The sequence below is a fragment of the Pan paniscus genome, chromosome 8, assembly GCF_029289425.2.
Source record: "Pan paniscus chromosome 8, NHGRI_mPanPan1-v2.0_pri, whole genome shotgun sequence".
Classification (NCBI taxonomy): domain Eukaryota; kingdom Metazoa; phylum Chordata; class Mammalia; order Primates; family Hominidae; genus Pan; species Pan paniscus.
The window spans coordinates 75746367-75773045 of NC_073257.2; the positions used below are offsets into that span (position 1 = coordinate 75746367).

At 38.8% G+C, this 26679-nt stretch overlaps 1 protein-coding gene across 1 annotated transcript in view; it reads left to right on the forward strand.

Annotated features, from left to right (window-relative positions):
* REEP3 (receptor accessory protein 3) overlaps positions 1-26679 on the forward strand; it is a 105302-nt gene that overhangs the window by 40211 nt on the left and 38412 nt on the right. The window contains exon 2 of the mRNA XM_034930655.3: positions 4963-5035. Within this exon, the coding sequence (XP_034786546.1) occupies positions 4963-5035 (73 nt within the window). The remainder of the gene's footprint in view (positions 1-4962; positions 5036-26679) is intronic.

Sequence of the window (26679 nt, forward strand, 5' to 3'; positions counted from 1 at the left end):
AAATAAAGAACGGGAAGAAAGAAGAGGAAGAAAGATAGGGAGGGAGGCAATCCAGGCATGAAGCAGACGCTCCTGGATTGAAGTAGAAATACAAGAGGCATATTGAGGAAACCATGTTGGAACAGATGGTTTATATGAGGCAGTGCTTTTCAAATTATGTTCTGATGCCACCCCCAGAGGGGCTAGCCAGCAAGGGGTGAGGAGGCCCGCTAGTGAAGTCTTTAAGTGAGGCAGTGCTGCAGGTATATTAGAAAAACTGATCTGACAGTGGGCACAGAGGAATGTGTTGGGAAGCTATTCAGTAAGTCCGATGAGATGGCATGAGCCCAGATGTATTATTGGCCATGAGTTTGAAAATAAAACAAGAGAATGGATGCATGTACTCTCACCAAGGGAGAACCACCAGGAGTAGGTTACAGATGGGAAGAATGTTGTACTGGGGGAAGGAGGTATCAAAGCCCCATCAGTGAAAGAAATGAAGAATCCCACATTGAATGTAAATCTGATGATACTAGATTGTATGAGAATACAGAAGATAATACTTTGATTGTATCCAAGTTCTAAAGGGAAATATAAAGTGAATTAAAATAATTAGCTTGAATATGTAAAACATAACTTTGGGATTATATCTAGTGTCAGCAGTGTGGATGAACACACAGCAGATCTGGGAATTGTGTTCTTGTTTACACTCTAGTTAGTTGTTTCCTTAGATGTCTCTAAACTGAAAAGCTCCTGTGCGGTGGAGGAGTGGTGGGGTGCTAAGTTAAACTGAAAAGCCCCAAGCTTTGTGGCACAGCTAAAAATCCTGTATCCAGAGCCTGGGGGTTGGCAGTTCAGTGAAGTCGCTTTCACAGGTAATATTGTTAAATAAGGCAGAGTTTTTTTTTTTTTCTTTTAGAGACGGAGTCTTACTCTGTCGCCCAGGCTGGAGTGCCAGTGGCACGATCTCGGCTCATTGCAGCCTCCACCTCCCAGGTTCCAGCGATTCTCCTACCTCAGCCTCCTGGGTAGCTGGGATTACAGGCACACGTCACCATGCCTGCTAATTTTTGTATTTTTAGTAGAGACAGGGTTTCCCCATGTTGGCCAAGCTGGTCTCGAACTCCTGACCTCAGGTAATCCATCCCCCTCAACCTCCCAAGGTGCTAGGATTACAGGCATGAGCCACTGCGCCTAGCCTTAAGGCAGAGATTGTTAATGATGTGGCTTCTAGTTGGTAAGTATAAAATCCCCAGCAAGAGAAGCGTATTCTTCCTGTGACTTGTTGACATAAGCCCCAAACCGATGGATAAGGAAGCCACCAGGCATGTACTGCCCTCTGCAGCAATCAGTCAATCAATTGGTAAACAAACTAACTATAAATGAACTAAAAATATGGAGAGATGTAAATATTTGCTCCAGTGTAAGAAAGACTTATGTAAATGCAAACACTTATTTACTCTAAAGGTTCACAAATATATATGTGTTATGGGCTGAATTCTGTCTCCCCAAACTTCATATATTGAAGTCCTAACCCCCTGCGCATCAGAATGTGACTGCATTTGGAGTTAAGTTATTTAAAGGTGTGATTAAGTTCAAGTACAGTCTTTAGAGAGGGCCTTAATCCAGTATGATTGGCTTCCTTCTAAGAAGAGATTAGGCCACACACACAAACTGAGGGGCCATTATGTGAGGACACAGCTAGAAGGCTACAAGCCAAGGAAAGAGGCCTCAGAAGACACCAAATCTGCCAACGTTTTGGTCTTGGGCTTCTAGCCTCCAGGACTGTGAGAAAGCAAATTTCTGTAGTTGAAGCCACCCAGTCTGTGGTATTTTGTCAGGGTAGCCCTAGCAAACTAATACAGTATGCATGCATTTCTGTAAAATTTGTAAATTAAAACAAAAGATAATAACCTACAAAAATATTGATTAACATATAAAATAGACAAGGAAGGACCTAGAATCAACAACATTCCAGTAGCAATGAGCACACTTAGCTCCCAGATCTTGGCTTCAAATACTGTTCTCCAATAAAAGGAACTGGGGCTCCTTGGAGAAATAGCTGATTCTAGGAATGGGGCAGGAGATACAGTAGTCCCCCTTTATCAGAGGGGAATATGTTCCGAGATTCCTGGTGGATGCCTGAAACCACGGATAGCACCAAAGCCTATATATACTATATTTTTTTAATCTGATAACCAAAACAGCTGCTAAGAATAAGCGACTACAGGGCAGGTAATGTATACAGCATGGATACACTGAACAAAGGGATGATTTGTTATTTGTAGAGAATAACTCCCCACTCAAGCATGGGCTGTGCATGGTGACTTCTTTCCAAATAATATAGTACTAAAAAGTGGACAAAAAAGAGTAACAGCAAAATCTGACAAAGTCCTACTCCAGCATGGTGGTCAAGATTAACAGCAGTGATAAGTCACGTTGATAGACTGTGTCCTTGATATAATGTGATAAGAATTGCATTTGACCTCTGTGGTTTTCCTCCCGAAAACCCATATCTCACTCTAATCATGATTAGAGTGAATAGAGAAGCATCGTACAACATACTTAACCAGCACTCCTGAAAACTGTCAAGGTGATAAAAAACAAAGTCTGAGAAATTTACAGCCAAAAAAGCTAAGAGAGTAGCTGAGTGTAATGTGCTATCCTAGAATAGAGAAAGGAGACTAGGTAAAAACTAAGGAAACCTAAATAAAGTATAAAGTTTAATTCATAAACAAAAATCAGCACTGGTACATTAATTGTAATAAGTGTACCATGCCAATATAAGATGTTAATAATAGGGGAAACTGGGTATGTAGTATATGGGAACTATCTGTACTATCTTTCCAACTTTTCTGTAAAATATTCTCAAAAAATGGCTACTTAAAACAACAGAAAACAAATAGACAAAGTTATCGTATACTCATCAAAAGGCCAGTAAGCACTTGAAAAAATTTCAAATTTACTGGTATTCAGAAACACACATTAGGCCAGATGCTGTGGCTTGTGCCTGTAATCCCAGCACTTTGGGAGGCTGAGGCAGGCAGATTGCTTGAGGTCAGGAGTTCGAGACCAGCCTGGGCAACATGGCGAAATCCCATCTCTACTAAAAATACAAAAATTGGCAAGACATGGTAGCACATGCCTGTAATCCCAGGTACTCAGGAGGCTGAGGCATGAGAATCGCTTGAACCTGGGAGACGGAGGCTGCAGTGAGCCGATGTCACACCACTGCACTCCAGTCTGGGCGACGGCGAGACCCTGTCTCAGAAAAAAAAAAAGAAATGCACATTAAAATAGCTATAAGGTTATTGTTTTTCTTCTGTTTAGCTTGCAATTTTTTTTTTCCTAATGATGATACCTATGATCGGCAATGTATACGAATGTAAAATGGATCAGCCTTTCTGGAGGGCATTTTGGTAATAGATAAAAATGTGTGTACCCCTTGAAGCAGCAACATCACAACCAAGAAGTGAACATCAGTGATGACAAAGTTTTTCACAGTGTTGTGTAGAATAGTAAAACCTCAGAAATTAATCAAAAGGTTGTAAGCATGGAATTGTTTACATAAAGTAAAGGAACGTCAATGTGTGATGCAATGCAGACATTGAGAATAATACTGGCAGGGCATGGTGGCTCATGCCTATAATCCCAGCACTTTGGGAGGCCAAGGCAGGTGGATCACTTGAGGTAAGGAGTTTGAGACCAGCCTGGCCAACATGGCGAACCCTGTCTCTACTAAAAATACAAAAAAAATTAGCCGGGCATAGTGGCACACACCTGTAATCCCAGCTACTCAGGAGCCTGAGGCAGGAGAATTGCTTGTCCCCAGGAGACAGAGGCTGCAGTGAGCTGAGATCGCACCACTACACTCTGGCCTTGGTGGCAGAGCAACACTCCATGTCAATCAATTGGTCAATTAATAAATAAAAATACTGTAGGATAACATTTGAGGACAAAAAACTTCTGTGCCATATTATGTGAAAATATCCATTGTAAACTGTGTATACTGTGTCATGAGATTTCTGTGTCTATCTTTTCATTATTCATTTGTACATATGTCTTGGACCTGGGATTTGGTGATCTTTACAAATGGCATTAAATTAAGTCCTATTCGTGATTTAAAGTCAATTTGTAAATGCTTAAAGTTATTTTAATGCATATTATAGTTAATGTATCAAGAATTGCCTTACAACTCTGTCATAATTAGAACCCAGTGATTCTAACTAGTGGAGTGAAGGACCAAGTTTTCATTACCACAAATTGTGTACGTGTATGTTTATGTCTTAGGTATACTACACGTGGATAAATAGTGGGATTTGTGTGCAATAAGATATTGCCTGTGATTATCTCTGACCGGCAGGGTTGGAGCAATTTTTATTTTATTATTGGTGATTTCCTACATTTTCTAAATGTTGTTCAAGGAACCACAGAATATTTTTTGCAATGAGATAAAAAGTTTTAGAGGTCAATTTTTTCAAAAAATAAAGTTTTTATTTTCATGAAATTGCTATCTAAATATTTAAATCATCTTTTTTTTTTTTTTTTGAGACAGAGTCTTGCTCTGTCACCCAGGCTGGAGTGCAGTGGCACGATCTTGGCTCACTGCAAGCTCTGTCCCCCGGGTTCACGCCATTCTCCTGCCTCAGCCTCCCCAGCAGCTGGGACTACAGGCACACCCGCCATGCCCAGCTAATTTTTTTGTATTTTTAGTAGAGATGGGGTTTCACTGTGTTAGCCTGGATGGTCTTGATCTCCTGACCTCGTGATCCACCTGCCTCGACCTCCCAAAGTGCTGGGATTACAGGCGTGAGCCACTGCGCCTGGCTAAATTATCTTTTTATTAAAAATATTTTTTTACTTTTTCTGAGCGGATTTAATTTACACACAAATTTACAGTTATTTGTTTATTAGGTTAAATTTTTATGAGCTGTTTAAAACATTGTTGTGTTTGAACAGTATTCTCATTTTTTTTACTTTTAGGCTGGTGTTTGGAATGCTTTATCCTGCATATTATTCATACAAAGCTGTGAAAACAAAAAACGTGAAGGAATATGTAAGTATAGTTTTATGAGTGATTAATCTGAGTTTAATATTTTAATGATACACACTGAAAAACTGCTATTCTCTTAGAAACGGCTAGAGTAGTGTTTTGGGTTAAAAGGTGTTATGAATGTGAAGTAACAAAACTAATCTTTTTTAAAATCTTTGAAGATAACCCCAAAGTGGAGTTTCAATAAAAATAAGTGTATGGTTCCCAAGATGAGTAATTGAATAGGTCTTGATTTAGTCTATAAATTCCAGTGTAATAAGGGGTTGGAGAACTTTTGTTTGTTTGACTTGGGGAGGGGAGTTGTTGGGCTTTTTGCCTTATAAATTTATAGGTACATTGAGAATATCTCTCTGGCCCCAAAGCTTTTTTCCTCTTCTGTAGGTGTTTCATCACTTTCTAATCTATATAAATATGCAGATACTCCATCACCACTGACAACTGCAGTCTTTTTTCCTTCTTGAATCAGACTCCATTTGTAATTATTTTGCTTTGATTTGCGATGAGTCCTCAATATTTCTTTGTTTTTAGTTTCCTCTTCCCTATTCCCTAATTTTCTTTTTCTGTCACTAACATTTATTTTTTAGGATTTCTGAAGTTCTCCTCATTTCTCATTTTATTCATACTGTGTAATAGTAAATGGCCTTCCCCACCTATAAATCCTGATATAGTTTAGTATATGTGATGGAGTGAATTTTTAGAGAATAGCAAAAGCATATTGTATTGGTGGTGTTAATCAACAGGATAAGCAGTCAATACTGAGATAACAGCACATCAATAACTATGCCTCTTTTTTTTAAATTGAGGTGACATTCACATAACATAAAATTAACCATTTCAGAGGCATTTGATGCATTCACAATATTATACATATATATAATACAATATAATACAACTCTTTCTAGTTCCAAAATATTTTCATCACCCCAAATAAAACCCTGTGCCCAAGTTGCTGACAACCACCAACCTGCTGTTTGTATGTATTTACCTATCCTGGATATTTCATATAAATAGAATCATATAATATGTGACCTTTTGTGTCTGGCTCCTTTCACTCAGCATAATGTTTTTAAGGTTCATATGTATCTTTGTATTTTATTTTGAATGTGTTATATTCCTTTTTATGGCTGAGTAACATTCTACTGTATGGATATATGACATTTTGCTTATCCATTCATCTGTTGACAGACATATTAATTGTTCTATCTTTTGGCTATTATGAATGGTACTGCTACAAACATTCACATACAAGGATTTGTTTGAGCACCTGCGTTTGATTCTTTGGGATATATAGCTGTGGTTCTTTGTAAGGAATCTTGGATGATAGTCTTGTCATCCAATTGGTCAAATGAACAGAGATTAGATCATGATTCTTTATATTTTCAGGGTTTTTGTGGGGTGGGAGGAAGGGACAGACTCTGAAACTTTTATAACTAACTCATTTTATTAAACTTTTACAGTCATTTTTTTCTCTTGTATATAAAACTAACTTCTGAAGTGAAGTATATATTAATATAAGTCAAAATGGTGGAATACATCTGGCAGAGGTAAATAAGTTACATAGTTGGGCTCTCAAATTTTTCTATCCTTATATGTGTCTTTTGGACCTAGGATTGGTGAAATTAATCTTAAGAGATGGAACCATATTAAGTCCTGGTAATTTAAATTCATTTTATACATGGCTTGAAGCTTCATATTCTAATATAAGTTGGAGTAAATACTTTGCGTATTGTTTTATAGTGCTGGCATACATTAGTTTCTAGATGCCAGCGTGTCTGTTAACAGCGCTTCTCAAGCTGCCTGTGGTACAGGACCACTTTTGTTTTTCGAGTAAGTCATAGACTAATCCTTTTTTTTTTTTTTTTTTTTTTTGAGACGGAGTCTTGCTCTGTCACCCAGGCCGGAGTGCACTGGCGCGATCTTGGCTCACTGGAAGCTCCACCTCCCGGGTTCACGCCATTCTCCTGCCTCAGCCTCCCAAGTAGCTGGGACTACAGGCGCCCGCCACCACGCCCTGCTAATTTTTTTGTATTTTTAATAGAGATGGGGTTTCACCATATTAGCCAGGATGGTCTCGATCTCCCGACCTCGTGATCCACCCGCCTCAGCCTCCCAAAGTGCTGGGATTACAGGCGTGAGGCACTGTGCCCTGCCGACTAATACTTTTATAAAATGAAATACTAATCACTAGAAATAAAGAAATGAAAAAAGCCCCTAAACCTGAAATACAACCCAGAATTTTTTTTTTTTTTTTTTTTTTTTTTTTTTTTTTGAGACAGGGTCTTGCTGTTATCACCCAAGCTGGAGTGCAGTGGCACCATCATAGTTCACTGTAGCCTGGACCTCATGGGCTCAAGCGATCCTCCTACCTCAGCCTTCTCAGTAGCTGGGACTACAGCCGTGCACCACCATGCCCAGCTAATTTTTTTTTTATTATTTTTTATAGAGACAGAGTCTTACTATGTTGCCCAGGTTGATCTTGGACTCCTGGCCTCAGGTTATCCACCTACTTCAGCCTCTCAAAGTACTGGGATTATAGGCATGAGCCACAGTGCCCAACTCCCAAATTTTTTATTGCTATATTCAGTAACATGAAATTACTGTCAAATAATGTACTTTTGCCTATTGTTTTCATTATTGTATTATTAATATACTTACAGTAACACAGTAGTGCTTTTACAGCCTTGTACAATTCCATAGACAACACTCTGCCCTACTGTGTAATATTTTAATTGGAATTCTCTTTTGAAAGATAAAATTAAGAGTTGGCCATCATTTCCAAACACCATGAAAATATGAGTTGAAGAATCTGCTTCTGGCCAGTGCTTAATAAATGGGAACCATTTCCCTATTTGGAATGTTTTTTATATTGTTATTAAATTAGATCTTTTTTTGAGTCTAATTCAATGTACAGTTGAAGTACAGGGTATTATGTCTCTCAACATTGGGCCCATTTCACCTAGAAAGCATTCCAGAAGCCCGGGATATATAATAATTTGGTGTGCTGCTGTGTGTGTGTGTGCATTGTATATATATTTGTGCTTACGGTATTCTCCAATCTTTTCTCCCAAATCTGCTTTTTTTTTTTTTTTAGGAAAAGAAAGCTAAGTACAAATTTTAAATGTTTAGATGAGAAGCTCTAATAACTTGAGAATATTATCAGTAAGCACAGAAATACCATCCCTAAAATAAACGTCAAAGGTAAAGGGATAGCATAAGAAATATAAAAATAGTTAATAAACTGTAATAAAAAATAGGCTTGGCCACGTGCAGTGGCTCACAACTGTAATCTCAACACTTTGGGAGGCCAAGGCGGGTGGATCACTTGAGGCCAGGAGTTTGAGACCAGCCTGGCCAACATGGTAAAACCCCGTCTCTACAAAAAATAAAAAAATTAGCCGGGTATGGTGGCATATGCCTGTAGTCCTAGCTACTGGAAAGGCTGAGGTGGGAGAATCACCTGAGCCTGGGAATCGAGACTACAGTGAGACATGATCCCGCCACTGCACTCCAACCTGGACAACAGAATGAAACCCTGTCTCAAAAAAAATACTAACAATAATAATAAAATAAAAATCAGAAAGATTAATGCATTTATAAATGATGTGCATCAACTTTGTTAATATTAATTTTTAGAGACTTAAAAACAACAACAAAAAAAGACTTAAAAAAAAAATTTATGTGTTTTATTACCCCTGATACAACACTCAGATTTTCATTACTAGATTAAAAATTGGGGATTGATAAGGATGGTCTAACCCTGAAATTTTTATTCAACTTTATAAAGATAACTTAATTGCTTCTTGGCATTTTGGCTAAGATCAAGTGTGAAGATAATTTAGGCTATGGAAGATAATCCATTAGCATTCAAACTGATGAGAAAACTATAAACATGATATGTATTGAGATATATGTATATGTGTGTATTTAGTTACATAGTGAGCATACATACAGCTTTGCACAGTTGTTTTCAGAGAATACTCATTAATAAAGCTGGAATTATCTGTACATAATTTTGCAGTAATACCATATCTCTGAAAAGCATTTCTTTTTATTTAACTTTGATTGTAAGTTTAGGGTTTGTGCAGGTTTGTTAGGTAAATTTGTGTCATGGGGGTGTGTGGTACAGACTCTTTCATCACCCAGGTATTAAGCCTAGTACCCGGAAAAAAGATTTTCTTAACCATCCATTTGAGAAGACCAGAATAATGAGTAATTGAGGAGAAATTAGGGAAGGTAAAAGGCAGGTGGCTGGAGCTGGTTTGATAATTACATGGTAATCAACTCTACTTCACAAATAAAATGAGAACTGAAAGCAAAATAAATGGCCAGGCACTGAAACAAGGACAGGGCATCTGCCTTTGACAGGGAAATGTGTCATCTCTGAAGACCCTCCCAGCAACCATATTGCCTTCCATCAAGGCTGCTAGAGAGGCCTGGTGCAGTGGCTCACACCTGTAATCCCAGCACTTTGGGAGGCTGAAGCAGGCCGATCTCTTGAGCCCAGGAGTTTGACACCAACCTGGGCAACATGGTAAAACCCCATCTCTACAAAAAACACAAAAATTAGCAGGGCATGGTGGTGTGTGCCTGTAGTTCCAGCCACTCAGAAGGCTGAGGTGGGAGGATCACCTGAGCCTGGGAGGTCGAGGCTGCAGTAAGTCCTGATTGCACCACCGCACTCCAGCCTGGATGACAGACAGAGTGAGACCATCGGGTGGGGTAGTGGGATCAGGGGGAGGCTGCTAGAGAGACTAAGTTGCGATGTCACCTTGGAATAGTAATATTTTCCATTTATATGATTTCCTACGAGTTTCAAAGTACTTTTGTTTATTATTGTTTTAATTTGCTACCCTGGATAATTTTTTGAAACAAATTATCACATTCATATTGGCTTAGAACAACGTAAATTTATTCTCTTACAGTCCTAGAGGTCAGAAACCTAAAATGAGTTCACAGGCCTCGCCCCTTCTGGAGGGTTTAGGGGAAAGTCTGTTTCCCTGTCTACTCCAGCTTCTACAGGCTGCCCGCATTCCTTGGTTTATGGCTTTATTCTTCCATCCTCAAACCCAGCAATGTTGGGCTGAGACCTCTTCATGCTGCCATCTCTCTGGTTCTCTCTCTTCTGCCTCCTCTTCCACTTATAAGGACTCTTGTGATTACATTGGGCCCACCTGATTAATCCAGGATAAACTTCCCATTTCAAGGTCAGCTGATTAGCAACCCTAATTTCATCTGCAACCTTATTTCTCCTTTACGGTGTAACCTAACATAATCAGTTTCCAGAGATTAAGACACAGACATCTTTAGGGGAGAGAGGGCATTTTTCTGCCTACTCCAATAATATCTCACTTATTCTAACTGCAGTCTTATGAAGTAGGCATAGAAAATATTCCAGTATTACAGGCTTAGAGAAGTGAATTTACCTGGAGTCACATGGATTGTAAAGACAGAATTGGTACCAGATCAGAGATCTTCTGTTTCTAGTATTTTATTCATTTTATTCTACCATGCTACCTTTAGAAACACAGGTGAAGATTCTAGCTTCACGTAAAAGTTGAAACAGCCTTCACGACCAGCCAGTGAATATGCATCTGATTAATTCAAAGCTGGACGTTCGGGTGCCACGGCCATATAGATATTTTCCAAGAAGGACAATCAGGCAGCTTACCACGGCGGGACCCACCAGCATTGAAATCACATGTGAACAAAGAAGTTCAAAATGAAATAGAAGGTTTTGAAAATTCTGTAAAGTTCCTCCTTTAAAAAAAAAATAAAATCCCTTAAATCTTGACAGTCTTCTAAGTATTTCCAATCTAATTTTACTCTGACAAAAATTTTGAACATTATTTGCTTGCACCCAGTGCAAGGCTAAGTCCTAAACTTAGCCATCTAATTTAAACCGACTTTTTTTTTTTTAATTACTTTAAGTTCTCGGATACGTGTGCAGAACGCGTAGGTTTGTTACATAGATATACATGTGTGACATGGTGGTTTGCACCCATCAACCTGTCACCTAGGTTTTAAGCCCCGCATGCATTAGGTATTTGTCCTAATGCTCTCCCTCTCCTTGCCCCTGACCCTCCAACAGGCCCCGGTATGTGATGTTCCCCTCCCTGTGTCCACGTGTTCTCATTGTTAAACTGACTGTTAACAGTTTTATCAGAACTCTGTCCTCATAAAGTTTTCCTATACAGTAATCCTATCCAAATTTTCTTTGTTTTATACATGGTATTTTCTTAGTAAAATTAACCTTTTTATATTGCCCTGTTATGCTTTTAATAGCACCTTATAGTATCTGATGTTATATTCTTTATTTGAATATGTTTATGTTCCCCACCAGAATAAGCTCCATGGGGAATGTTTTGTTGTTTTATTAATTGCTATATTCCTGTACCTAGAACAGTACCTGCTGCATAATAGGTACTCAATATTTCTTGAATAAATAAATGAGAAAAGTTGACTTTTAAGTAAATATCAAATATTGTGCTTAATAGCTTGTACATTGCTTAAGTGGATTGATCTAGTTTACCAGCTTTGATTCTGCTGGGTTAGGGAGAATACAGTCCAGTCTTAACATTTATCCCAAAACCCAGTTTCTTTGTGGTATTTGGTTATGACCTAAATTTCACTGCTATCTACTTCAAAATTATTTTCAGAAAGCAAACATTTTTGGTTAATTTACTTCTTCCCACCCCCAACTACTACCATTCCCCTTAAGCCTGCAAATGGTAGATTGCACCTGATAAAACAGATGCTGTGCTCAAATCAAAACAAATGGAAAGTACTGTGTATTTTGGCAACCTTCCTTTCTTCCTTTGCCTATTTTTAAAACAGAGCTTTCCTAGGATATAATTTCCTGCATAGTGTGGCTGATATGGCCTACTTAAAGACTTTCAGTCTTGCAGTAATTGAAATGTAAACTTACTGAAGAATTAGTATGGTTTTGCAAATTTTTTCAGGCTCATTCCATCTCATGACTTGAAAATAGAGTGTTTACTTCCAAGTCGTGTGTAATTGCTGTAGCTTTTCTAGGAAACCAGTGTTCTTATTCTAAGAATGTTGGAGAAAGCAGCAATGAAAAGATTGGCTAACAGCACTTACAAATCAAAATCAGACATTTGGTTCTGAGATTTACTGTGAGCAAGAACAAAGAACAGGAAAAGCTGGGAGATTACTCTTTAAAAGGCCTAGAAATGGCCCTCTAAAAGTCTGCTGACTTGGTTTTTGAAAGTGACCTAATTTTCGACTGACTATTTAGGTGATATGAAAATGAACAAATATACCACATGCCTGTTCTACAGATCTTATTGATAATGAAATCTGAAGTTGTCTGCTAACTTTAGAGTGGAAATAGAAGGGGAAAAACATACTAAAGAACTTTTCTTTGTTCTCAAGAAGTGTTTCCTAGGTATCTTTTGATAATTTTGATAAAAAGTATTCATTTCATTTAAAGGTTTTAATAATTTAGAAAGTTTAAAGATTAGCCTACTGATTATGATGGGATTTTTACTGAAAATTAGTTTTGTCAGGCCGCTTGCTTGTCTGTGTATTTTCTATTCTAATTTAGTTTTTATTTTTATCAAAGCTGTATTTACTTATAATGTAAAAAGTCAATTAGTTTTCCAAGGCTTATTATGGAAAACAGTAGTTCCCCAGGCTCCCATCCCTATGTCTAACTCTCTAGAGGCAACTAGTTCAAACTCTTTTATCTGAATCTTTTAGCATTTATTGCCATATTCCAAATAACATGCTTATTGTGCTATTTCTTAATTTTTCAGATGGACGTCATGAGTTAACTTCCTTCTACGAAAGATGATTTAGCAGTTACCCAATGCCACTATACACTTGCATATTTCTCTGTTCTTATAGCTTCCCAGAATCATTGCAGTATAATTTGTTTAGCTCAATATTCAATATTTATATTATTTAGACAAAATTAGAAGCAATAGAATATAGAGGTAAAGTGCACAATGTCTGGAAACAGGCTTCCTAGGTTTCATCCTAGCCCTACCCATTACTAGCTGTACCTTTGGACAAGTTATTTAACCTTTCTGTGCCTCAGTTTTCTAATCAGTAAGTAGTAGTAAATAATGAACATATTATTTAATTATATGAATGCACATAAAGCATTTAAATCAGTACCTTAAACATAACAGTACCTGTCATATAATCATTTTCATTATGTAAACACTATTCACAGCTGATCTCTACAGTATCCTGCCATTACCATTCTTTACTCTGGTGTTATTCACTATCTTGTTGTTTCATTTGTGTGGTGTTCTCTGTGTTCTTACTCTGTATCCAGACCCAAACTTTCCTAGAGTTGTGTGCATTTCTTCTCAGTGAATTCACCTCCATTAGACATTCTGGATTGGTTCTTGTTTTGGATTCTCTGATTTCTTAATTACTTAATTTCTTCATTTTGATAATATGCATCCTTCCTGAGAAGGCTATAATGAGAGGTCAATTTCTTTTTTTTTTTTTTTTTTTTTTTTTTTTTTTTTTTTTGAGACAGAGTCTCGCTCTGTCGCCCAGGCTGGAGTGCAGTGGCACGACTTGGCTCACGGCAACCTCTGCCTCCCGGATTCAAGCAATTCTCCAGCCTCAGTCTCCCAAGTAGCTGAGATTATAGGCATGCGCCACCATGCCTGGCTAATTTTGTATTTTTAGAAGAGATGGGGTTTCACCATATTGGCCAAGCTGGTCTCGAACTCCTGACCTCATGATCTGCCTGCCACGGCCTCCCAAAGTGCTGAGATAACAGGCATTAGCCACCGCACCCAGACCCCAAGAGGTCAGTTTCTTGAGATGCTAGGTTGGAAATCATTTTCTTTCAGAATTTTGAGAGCAATTCTTCATTGCCTTTAACTTCTGGTGTTGCTGTTGAGAAGGCTGAAGCCATTATGATTCTTACCTGTTTTTCTCCCCATTCAGGAAGCTTGTGGGATATTTTCTATTTTCCTGTTGTTTTAAAATTTCATGATGATGTACTTTGTTGCGTGAGTCCGTTATAGTCAATTTTGCTAAACCCTCAGTAGTCCCTTTTAATCTGGGAATCCTTTTTCCTTCAGCTCTGAGAAATTTAGTTAAAATTATCTCTTTAATACTGTTCTGTACTCCATTTTCACTGTTGTTCTGTCTGGAATTCTTTTTATTCATTTGTATTTGTAAGGCACTTGGACTGGTTCTCCAATTTTTTTTTAATCTTTTCCCTTCTCTTTCCCATCTCTTTTTGTTCTACTTTCTGATTGAGTTTCTCAGTTTTATCTTCTAACCCTTCAATTGATCTTTTAATTTCTGCACCTATGTGCTTCGTTCCTGAGAATATGACTGACAGTTTTTTGGACACTTTTTTATTTATTCTATTTTATTTTATTTTTTTGAGGCGGTGTTTTGCTCTTGCTGCCCAGGCTGGAGTGCAATGGTGCAATCTCGGCTCACCGCAACCTCTGCCTCCCAGGTTCAAGCAATTCTCCTGTCTCAGCCTCCTGAGTAGCTGGGATTACAGGCATGTGCCACCAGGCCCAGCTAATTTTGTATTTTTAGTAGAGAAAGGGTTTCTCCATGTTGGTCAGGCTGGTCTTGAACTACCGACCTCAGGTGATCCGCCTGCCTTGGCCTCCCAAAGTGCTGGGATTACAGGTGTGAGCCACTGTGCCTGGCCGGACATTTTCTTCTTTCTACATAGTCTTTCGTTTGAATTCTGTTTTACATTTGTTTCAGCTTCTGTTTTTCATGTATAATTTCCTCAAATGTTGGATGATCTTGGGTTCTCTGCTCATTTTTTAGGATAATAATGAAAAGCTGCCTGGAGCTCTGTGCCCATGAAAGGGCTTGTTGAACGTGATCTTCACTGTAGAGTGATCTGACTAGACTATAGAATATTTTCCTATGGCTGCCATAAGGACGTACCACAAGCAGTGTGGATTAAAACAACAGAAATGTATTGTCTCACAATTTCTGGAGGCTTGAAGTCCTTAATTTCATAATCAAGATGTTGACTGGGCCACACTCCCTCAGAAACCTGTTGAGGAGAATCATTCCTTGTGAATTCCTAGCTGCTGGTTGTTGCCAGCACTTCAGTCTACCTCCACACTCTACCTCCATTGTCACATAGGACTCGCCCCTCATGTCTCTGTGTGTCTATTTTGTCTCTTCATCTTAAAAAGACACCAGTCACATAACTTCATTTAACTACATCTTCAATGACCCTATTTCCAAATAAGGTCACGTTCTGAGGGATTGGGGTTTAGGACTGTGTGTTAGTCAGCTTGTGTTGCCATAACAAAAACCATGGACTGATTGACTTGAACAACAGGAATTATTTTTTCACAGTTCTGGAGACTGGAAGTCCAAAATCAAGTTGCTGCCAGGGTTGGTTTCCTGTGAGGGCTCTTTTCCTGGCTTGTAAGGCAGCCACTCTCCCATATGTCATCACATGGTCTTTCTGATGTGTGCACATGGAGAGAAATATTCCTCTTTTTCCTTTTCATATAAAGACACCAGCTCTATAGTAGGGCTTCACCCTGTGACCTCATTTAACCTTAATTACCACCATAAAGGCCCTAACTCCAAATATAGACACATTTGAAGTTAGAACTTCAACCTATGAATTTTGGGAAAACCTAATTCAGTCTAGAGCAGATCTTAACACATCTGTTTTGGGAACACCATTCAACCCATAACAACCATTTCTTGGAAAGTTATCAATGTCTATATCTTTAGGTATTTTCTCTTATGCCAGTCAGATTCTTCAGAGAAGACTCTTCCATTCTGAAAGGTACTTGTTTACCAGCATCCTACTAGGAGAATAAGGCTTGGGGGCGCTCAACATTCAGTTTATAAACTTTTACTCGATCCCTATTAGCCCCACTCTCAGTTGTGCTGGAGATTTGCAAATCCAGAAACCCTCTGATTCACCCCTTTCCAGAGAATAAACGTAAGGGTTTCCCTGGGGAAGGAGGGACATTGACAGGCTTCTGGAATGAGAAGGTATCTTGGAGTCTCTCTCCTCCTTAAGCAGATGTACAGCCATCCTTCCTAACTTTAGCACCCCTGTCCTTTTTGTTTTGTTAGACAGGGTCTTGCTCTGTTGCCCAGGATGGAGTGCAGTGGTGCCATCGTAGCTCACTGCAACCTCCACCTCCTGGGTTCATGCGATCCTCCCTCCTTGGCCTCCCCAGTAGCTGCGACTACAGGCACATGGCACCACATCTGGCTATTTTTCTTTTCTTTTTTTTTTTTTTTCTTTTTTTTCCTTTTAAGTAGGAAAAAAAAAGCTGTTCTTGAGCTCCCGGGTCCAAGCTATCCATCCACCTGGGCCTCAGAAATTGCCAGGATTGTTAGGCATGAACCACTGCACCCAGCCTCTGTAACCCTTTTGACCAGGAATTTTGCCACCATTTCTTTTGGCGAGCTCTGCAGTGTAGAGTTAAGTTGCTTCTCAGTTTTTCCCCCTGCCAGCTTGCTGTTCAGTTTTCTCAGGTCTCCTAACTCAGTTACTACTCATCCATTTCCTTCCGGGTTCCAAAATTCTTATGTTCTCTTCTATATTCTTCTGAGCTTATGCCATCTTTAAAAATCACTTTACTGTTGTTTTAATATTTGTAGAGGGAGTGGAACTGAATATGTATATTCAGTTTACCATCTTTACCCAAATTTCCAAATTGACTTTGTGAGTGGAATACTTGCAGTTGAGTTACTCTATGGTATGTATGTATGTATTTATGTATGTATTTATTTATTTAAAGTCAGAGTCTTGCTCTGTCACCCAGGCTAGAGTGCAATGGTGTGATCTCAGCTCAGTGCAACCTCCACCTCGCAGGTTCAAGCGATTCTTCTGCCTCAGCCTCCCGAGTAGCTGGGATTACAGGCACCTGCCACCACACCCAGCTAATTTTTGTATTTTTAGTAGAGACGGGGTTTCACCATGTTGGCCAGGCTGGTCTCAAACTCCTGACCTCGTGATCCACCTGCCTCAGCCTCCCAAAGTGCTGGGATTACAGGCGTGGGCCACAGCGCCCACCCGATTTACTCTATAATATTAAGTAAGACTTATTATACCCTTAACATTGGTTTTTAAATGTGTTCACTTAGGAAATAGATTTTAAGTAATATATGGCCGGGCATGGTAGCTCACACCTATATCTCAGCACTTTGGGAGGCCGAGGTGGGTGGATCAATCGCTTGAGTCTAGGAGCTTGAGACCAGCCAGGGCAACTTGGTGAAACCCCGTCTCTACCAAAAAAATACAAAAATTATCCAGGTGTGATGGTACACGCCTGTAGTCCCAGCCACTTGAGAGGTTGATGTGGGAGGATTGCTCAAGCATAGCAGTTCAAGGCTTCAGTGAGCCAAGATCATGCCACTGCACTCCACCATGGGCAAGAGAGCAAGACCCTGTCTCGAAACATAAAAATAAAAATAAAGTAATACATACTGTCGTTTTTTCAATGCTTGAAAATAACTTTAACATTTAATTGTAGCTGACATACACTGAATTCATGTGTGCTTACTTAAATTAGGTTATTATTTCTTTATAAACCTAATTTTTCATATGTCATGTTTACTATTTTATATGTAATATATACAGCATATCACTTTACTGGTAAAGTAACTGGTACTGTTATAATCATCAAGTGTTTTATATTCTTCACTATGTGTTTTTGTTTTTTTTTTGGGAGATGGAGTCTCTCTCTGTCACCCAGGCTAGAGTGCAATGGCGCATCTCAGCTCATTGCAACCTCTGTCTCCCTGGTTCAAGCAGTTCTCCTGCCTCAGCCTCCCGAGTAGCTAGGTTTACGGGCACCCACCACCACGCCCAGATAATTTTGTATTCTTAGTAGAGATGGGGTTTCACCATGTTGGCCAGGCTGATCTCAAACTCCTCACCTCAAGTGATCTCCCCACTTCAACCTCCCAAAGTACTGGGATTACAGTCCTGAGCCACCACACCGGGCCCTTCATTGTGTTTTCTAAAAACAATTTCTGATCACCTGGGGATTATTACAACAGATCTAACTTTAGGAAAGTAAGTATTAAATTTGAATAAGATTATATAATAGGGGGATTTAAATTAAATGCCTAACAGAGTTTCATCCAAAATTTTAGAATGTGAATTCAAGGAACTCTTGACCCTTCTGAAGTAAATTGAAAGCATTTCCACAGTGTTCACACTAGGATGTAGCTAGCCAACTCACAGCTGCCTGTCCTCTTTTAGCTTCCAATGAAAATGCTTTGGAAAACATACACATAGAAAAAGAAATTCTCACAGTAATACTTAAACCTAAGAGGCTAAGCAATCAGGCTTTTGCTAAAATCTAGGAAGAATGTTACCAACTGTAGTGCCAATGGAAATGGATTTTTTAAACCATTTTAAATGGGACTGAAACAGTTGTTTCCATTAAAGGAAATGTTGCTAAGAAGTAAGTTGGAGGGAGGCCTAGCCACCCCCACCCTAATCCCTAGTGATGGAATAGTTTAAAACCATAAAAGCTACAATAACCAGAAAACTCAACTGCTACCACCCTCACTGCAGGGAGACCTGAATTCAGAGGCAGCCAGTGTTTGCCTTCCCTTTTTCAGAAAACGTAGCCTCACTACTTTGAAGAAAATACCAGTAATTTCCACACAGGAGAAATAATCATTGACTATAAGAGAAATCAACAACGTAGTAATAAACTAATTATAAAAAATTGAAATGATAGTAATATATATCATAATTTATATTCTTGACTATAATAGCTGGTTTTTGTTGTTGTTGTTGTTGTTTTGAGGTTGGGGGGGTGGTATTGCTCTGTCGCCCAGGCTGGAGTGCAGTGGTGTGGTCAAACTCACCACAGCCTCAACCTCCTGGGCTTCAGCTATCCTCCAACTTCAGCCTCCTCAGTAGCTGGGACTCCAGATGTGTGCCACCATGCCCATCTAATTTTTGAATTTTTTCTAGAGACGGGGGTCTCACTATGTTACCTAGGCTGGTCTCAAACTCCTAGATTCAAGTGACCTTCCCACTTCAGCTTCTCAGAGTGCTGGAATTACAGGTGTGAGCCACTGCATCCAGCTATAATAGCTTTAAAAGACTGTTTTGAAAAGGAAGGAAGAAAAATCAAAAGAATCTGTAAGAAATGTAGCATGAATAAAGCAATATAAGAGCAAAAAATAAAAACAAAATCAGGTGAATTAGTGTATCTAGGAGTTTCTTTGAATAAGTTTAATAAAATAAACACTTGAAATAACTAAGATATAGGGTAAGGTAGAAAAGGACTGAAAAAAATGAAAAACAAGAAAAGAGTTTAAGCAAGCAGTACTAAATTTAAGTGACATAGAAAATATTAAACTACCTATAATTTTTATTTAAAAATGGGCCAGGCACAATGGCTCATGCCCGTAATCCCAGCACTTTGGGAGGCCAAGGCAGGAGGATCATTTCAGCCCAGCAGACCAGCCTGGGTAACATAGCAAGACCCTACCTCTACAAAAAAAATAAAAATAGCCGGGCATAGAGACATGTGCCTACAGTGCCAGCTGCTTGGGAGACTAAAGCAAGAGAATCACCTGAGCCCAGGAGGCTGAGGCTGCAGTGAGCTGGGATTATGCAACTGCACTCCAGCCTGGGGGACAGAGTGAGACCCTGCCTCTAAACAAATTAAAAAGAGTATTTTCTAATAATATCAGATAGACCTATTTTTTCCTTTTCAGCTAAAGATTATATTATTTATGCAATGACATTTCCCCTTTCACACAATACTAGGATCTGTCTTTGGAATACCCAGACATGTACATCATCTTTCCATTATGTAATTTTAAAAATATAGTGCTTTACCAACTACAGCTGTAATAATCAGATTGTCAACCAGATTGCCATCACACCGTGAAAGGTCCTCCTAAAAATATAAAAGCTAGAGCTATTCCTGAAGATTGTAGCTAAATACATAAAATAAAATCACTCTCCAAAACGTCATAACTTTAAAAGCACCCAAAATGTAATGGAAATGTAAAATGATAAAGTTTTTTTGAAAAACTATAAAAAAATTAAAATGCATTGAAATGTATTATACAAATATTTACCTTAAATTTTGTCTCTTGGCTACATGTGGCAACTCACGCCTGTAATCCCAGCACTTTGGGAGGCTGAGGTAGGAGGATTGCTTGAGCCCAGGAGTTTGAGACTAACCTGGGCAACATAGCAAGACTCTGTCTCTACAGAAAATAAGGAAAAATTAGCTGGGCGTGGTGGCATTTGCCTATAGTCCCAGCTACTCAGGAGGCTGAGGGAGGAAGATCGCTTGAGCCCAAGAGTTCCATGCTGCAGTGAGCTATGATTGTGCCGCTGCATTCTAGCCTGGGTGACAGAGCAAGACCCTGTATTTAAAAAAAAAAAAAAACTCTTGCTATTAGAAGTGAGTTTTTAAATTATATTTTTAAAAATTCTTTTATCTGCTCAATTGTTAGCTATGAACAGTGCCTCTGAGAAGTATGCTAAAGGTTCAGCTCCTTTTTTTTTTTTTTTTTTTAGCTTTTTGATATTTTTCTTTTAAATGATGATGTGCCCAAACAGTATTATGAAACTAAGGGTACATTTTAAATGTTTACACTGAACAGATTATCTCACAATACCAAGTTTGTCTTTTCTCTAAACCCAAGGCTCTTACATTCTCTTCGGAAATGGCACCACCTTCCTCTAGTTGATATTGTCAGAACATGCACAGCACAGCCTCTCACTGCAGTGCTTCTCAAAATTTAATGATCATGCCAATCCCCTGGGATTCTGCTAAAATGCAGATTCTGATTTAATAGTTCTGGCCTGGGCTTCAGATTCTGCATTTCCAACAGGCTTCCAGGTGATGCCAGTGCAGCTAGTCTGTAGACCACAGTTCACATCACAAAGATTCTGTGCATGTCCTCAACTCTGGTTACATATCAAAACCACTGGAGGAGCTTGACTTTTAAACATCTGTCTGCCCTCTCTCTGCACCTTGTGATAATGAGGCCTCAGAATCTATATAACTGTTTGTAATCACCACATGATTCCTATCCACAGCCAAGTTGAAAACCACTGATTAAGCAGTATATTATTTTATTGTGGCACTCAGGCAACCCTTCACTACACCTTTACTATACTGTGTGCTTTTAAAAACATACATGTTGATGTAAACGAATAGTTGATTTTAGAAACATCTTATGTAAACTGATTGATTAACAACTTGGAATATATTATAGAAAAATAATATTTTAGTAAAATTAACTATAAGATACAATTAGGGGAGTAAGGCTATTGAGTAGGACTTCCTCCTAGTTTCCATTTTTTGTGGCTGGCTCTAGACCAAATGTCTCCGTCAGTGAAGTGTCCCTTTATAATCACCCACCCTTCTTTCATAGCTTTCTGCAGCCTCTGTGTACCTGTTTCCTTAGGCCTCCATTGTGGCACTCAGGCAGCCCCTCTTTACCCATGTATCCTGTATTCTGTGCTCCGTTACTTGCTGCCCTCCCCCTATCTGCCACTCACCTAAATGTGAACTTTCTCTCTGTGTGGTTGATTGCACATGCCTTTGAAGAGAAGTAATTTGATAACATAGGTTTGTTCTCAGTCATGATGGAGATTTTGTCTTCCTGGAGTTTTTTTTCTTTTTTGTTTTGAGATGGAGTCTCGCTCTGCCACCCAGGCTGGAGTGCAGTGGCACGATCTCAGCTCACTGCAACCTCCGCCTCCCGGGTTCACGCCATTCTCCTGCCTCAGCCTCTGCCTCCCAAGTAGCTGGGACTACAGGCGCCTGCCACCACACCCAGCTAATTTTTTGTATTTTTAGTAGAGACGGGGTTTCACTGTGTTAGCCAGGATGGTCTCGATCTCCTGACCTCGTGATCCGCCCACCTCAGCCTCCCAAAGTGCTGGGACTACAGGCATCAGCCACGGTGCCCGGCCCCCGGAGTTTTTTTTCTATCAGTCTTTGCTTTCTCAGGAAGACCATGTGGTCCTACTATTATAAGGACCAGTTCTTGACATTTAAATACTTACTGTATGTTTAAAGTATGCTGTCAAACCTACTATAAAGCAACAGTAGTATATAGGGGCTGTTATGTTCCCTAAAGAATGGAATTTTTCATTTACTAAGTCAGCCATAGCCTTGCCAGACACCTAGAGAATGAAGCATCTCTTTTGGTGGCTCGGTTAAGGTCCTTTGTGGAAGGAGCCAGATGGAGTCGACTGTGTGAAGTTAGATAAGGCCTAGGTGCCTAAGAAGTGGGACCAAGACCAAGAGAAAGAAGGAAGTAGGATGACAGTTTGGTATGGGAACTAAGATAACCAGTAGGATGGCTGTGTAGTCCAGTCTATATTTGAATAGTCTTTTTTCCCATGCTAAAATCCCGAGAAATTCTGTGTGGTCCTGTTAAAAGGGAACTGTGTCTCTTACAAATGCTTATTATCCCAAATAAATCAATAGAACTTTAAATAATATAAAAAGTGAAGTATGAATTCTCAGCCAGTGTTGATGGAGAGAGTTATTTTGGGACTGAGAAGTCATTCCTTCCTAAATTCTGCTCCTGGGAACAGTTCCCTTAAGCAGTTCCTGATTTTTGCATCTTTAACACTTCTTTTAAATTAATTATCATCTAATTTTTTTAACATATCTGTACTTTCCCATCTCTCAAGTTTCTTAGACTCTACTGAGGTCAGGGTTGAGATATATAAGGCTTCTCTGATTCAAGGGCACTGGGGAAGACCAGGGCAATGTTGCGACAGAGGTATCCATTTCTATACACAGTCGGCCCCATTTTAATTCACTGTAACACCAGATACATTTATATAATATGAGGCTTTCTCCTTCAGAGCAACAGGATATTCTGTGAGGTATTTGGCAGTGATAATTAGAAACTGCAGGTAAACAATGTTGCTGCCAGTTCCGCATCTGAAAGTAGAACTCCCAGTCATTGGTGTACTGGGGAGGTGCTGACAGTTAAAACCTGCTTAGATGGGCATGGGGGAAGAAGTACCCCAAAGTTGAGGGAGCTCACATCAATCGTAAGCTAACATATTCACCCCCAACACATGCCCCATCTTTTAAAAAAAAAAAAAAAACTAAACTATTTTCAGCCACAGTCTCTAGTCACTTTGGATTTAACTTCAAATAGCTTTTTTTCAACCATGCCTCTAACTTGGCACAGCTCTGAGAAAAAATCCCGTAACCAAGCCATCTGGGTTGGATAAAACAGGGAGCTTTTCTATTTGATTTCTCACATTTTGTTCCTCTTTGTTTTTAATGGTGGAGGGGGGGGAATCATTATGAAGTAACCAAATTATTGGATAAGTTAGTGAATCAGGAATAGATCTTTTCAACTCTATACTGTCTCTAAAAAATCTGTATCAGAGGATCTCTCTGTTGTCTCTGAAATGTGGTGTAGAATGAATGTTTTGGGTGAATTGACTTGAGTGGGTAACAAGTAATGGTCAGAAAATAAAGTTCTCATTGGGTGGTCTGAAATTCAGCAGTGTTTATTTCTTTTTAGACTCAGCAGAGATTTTTTTTTTCCAGTGAAGCATATTTTAACATGTTATGCTCTGGATTTACTTAGTATGGTTTTAAGTGAATCATTAGGCATGTGTGATTTTTCATTTTTTCTTGAAGACCAGCATTAATAGCTTCATAATTCAAAGAGTCTGTAATTAAGAGAGTTTGAAGAGTTGTTTAAACTCTGTTAACTTTGAAAAAATAGGCTATTTTATATGTGATAAACTGCTGCTTGCAGTTCAGAGTTACTTGTTGGGATTGTGTATCAATTCAGACCTTAAAATGTAAGAGTGGAAGCCATCCTCTGTGCTTGCTTTCCAGGCACAGGGTGCTAGGTACTGAGAATATGAAGATGAACAAGGCACTTTTGATCCCTATTTGTTGTTACAGTCAAATGGCAGGGGTGGTTGTTACATAAACCAACCATATGGATATGTTACAAAGGAAAAGTACGGTACACAGAGATTATATATGATCTCTGGAAGGAGTCAGGGTAATTAGGAAAGGCTTTCTTTTGGAAGTAAAGAAATTTTATTCATACAAGGCAGTGAATAATATGTAATGTAATAAAATACTAGTAGTTATATATTGAATCAGACATTGTGCTGGTAATCACCTATTCTTATCCTTCTATGTTATACTAATCCCCCCATGAAAGCTTTGTAGGTGTAGGAAAACCTTGACATCAAGGTTTATGACTATCTCATGTCAAAGGTTTTGTTTGTAGTAGGCCCTAAGTAATGTTTATCAAATTAATAGATCACATTTTTTCTTTTTATTATACAAGTGTAAATTATTACAATTATAACATTTAACATTATCATTGCTATCATAATGTCTCACTGGTCATAGCATAACAAGTTATATAAAGGTATCATTTAAGAAAAATACTTTGAAGTTAATATGCCATTACTGCTATTGTCTATGGCTCTTATAAATCTACAGCAGTGTACCTCCAACCATACCATATTTCCTTGTATACTTGGGGCCTGGGTATTGCTCTCAATTTCTGTGATGGAAATCCTGAGGATCATTTTACAATTGCAGCTTACTTTTTCTTTGCTTTATTTGTTTATCCTGGGATCTAAATCAGTTTCATAAAAGTTTTCTCTAAGAATGTAAATCATAGAATCTTGTTTTGTTGAAATGTTAAGAGATCATGAAATGAAGCTAACTCTTCATTTGGCATTAGGGTAGGTAAATGCATACCTATTAAATGAAGCATGGTTTTCTTGATAGTAAATTAAGCGTAGGAGTATGTTCATTTTACAGTATTCACTCCAGCTTTAAATATCCTCTAATTCCTCTGAGAGAGTGAAGCTAAGAACTCTATCACATGACCGTCTGGATTTCTGAAATGCTAAGTCTTTATAAAAGCCTTATGGATTTGAGTAATAATAAAGCAAGTGCTGGCTTGTTAAGTAGGCTAATCTGATCCATGCACTATATAAATCAGAATGTAATTTTAAATACTATGACTTTATATCGCAGATGACTCCATATTCTTCAAAAGAACTTGCCTAATTATAAGAGCATATTTCCTTGGAAAATCAATTTCTTTTGATTTTTAAATGACTTTAAGATTCCATTTGAGGATTATTTTACTTATATATTTTTATTTTAAATGAAAATATTCATCACATTTCTTTAGTCACAAAAAATATAGTAGGTAAAGTGCTCCAGTAGTGAAAATGATTGCCATTTCATTGTGACCACTTTCAAGAGAAGTTTATTACCAAATAATTAGAAAAAATGGAAATTATAATCTCACTTGTTAAGTTAACCCAGTTCATTCGTTCTTTTTTTAAAAAATTAATTTTTTATGGTAGGGGTACAGATGGGGTCTTGCTGTGTTGCCCAGGCTGGTCTGGAACTTCTGGGCTCAAGCAGTCTTCCCACCTAAACCTCCCAAAGTGCTGGGATTAAAAGCATGACCCACGACACCCGGCTTATTAATTCTTTTAATAAGTATTTTTGAGCTTCTGTTTTGTGCCAGGTACTGTACAAGGCATTAGATACACTCTTGGCAAAGAAAACAAAGTAAGCAAAATAAAACATCAAACATCTTTGTTTATAGAGTTTTCCTACTGACGTTTATGCATTTTTTTTTTGCATTTTATTCACTGGCCTCCCACTCAGAATATATTTACTTGAAATATTGTGCCTATTTCTAACAAGTTCATTTATCTGATTTCTTGGCCTATTGAAAGTAGAAGAGGATTGCTGCTGAAACCATGTAGACTGAATGCAGATGATAGCTAACAAATTCACACAGACTTCACACTTGCCAAGGGATCACAATAATAATTTAAAATGGTATTCCTCTAGCTCTGCCTCAGTCTGCTGCATGAGAACATCAATCCTTCCTACCCTTCATTTCCTTCCAAAATACTTCCGTGAGGATATCTCAACCACAGTTGCTTAAAATGTGGTCCCCTTCTCCATTTCTCAATCATTGTAGTACTGTCACGACCAGTCCGGGCATTAGCCCTGCCACAGATGGCAGCTAATAGTACTATGACCAGTGCCTACCTAATTCTGGAACCACTGCTGCTGTGGCCTTGCTCTCTCATTATTACAGAGATTAGTGTAACCTCTTATACTGCGGTAGGCTAAGCCGCTATGATCATAGTATGTAACAATAATGCAATGACTGAAGAACTGTAGAAATCTATTTCTTTTTCACATAAAAGTCCTGGTTAGGTGCTCATTTCATCAAGAAGTTCTCCCCATGCAACTATTAATATTTGAAAACTCAGATTCTACCCATCTTCAACACATAGCTTCCAAGGGTGCTCTGCTCCCTGCCATCCCAGCCAGCAGGAAGGAAGAGCAAGTGGAAGAGACACCCCCACTTCTCAAAAGCCTCACCTCATATTCTTTTGGTGAGAACTCGACAGATTCCTCATCTACCTGCAAAGAGGGGCTGAGGAACCCAGGCCCTGGCTCAGCCGTTTTCTAGCCACACTCTGTCATTCTACCTTTTATGGACAGCAGTACATCATATCCATACTTCTCTTGTTTCATTGTCCTAGACTTTTCATACTTGTTTCATTGTCCTAGACCTTTCATTATAGCCCTTGCACCAGCACCCAGAACTGGTGAAGGCACCATTGGTCATAGTCTGTTCCAGGTCTTCCC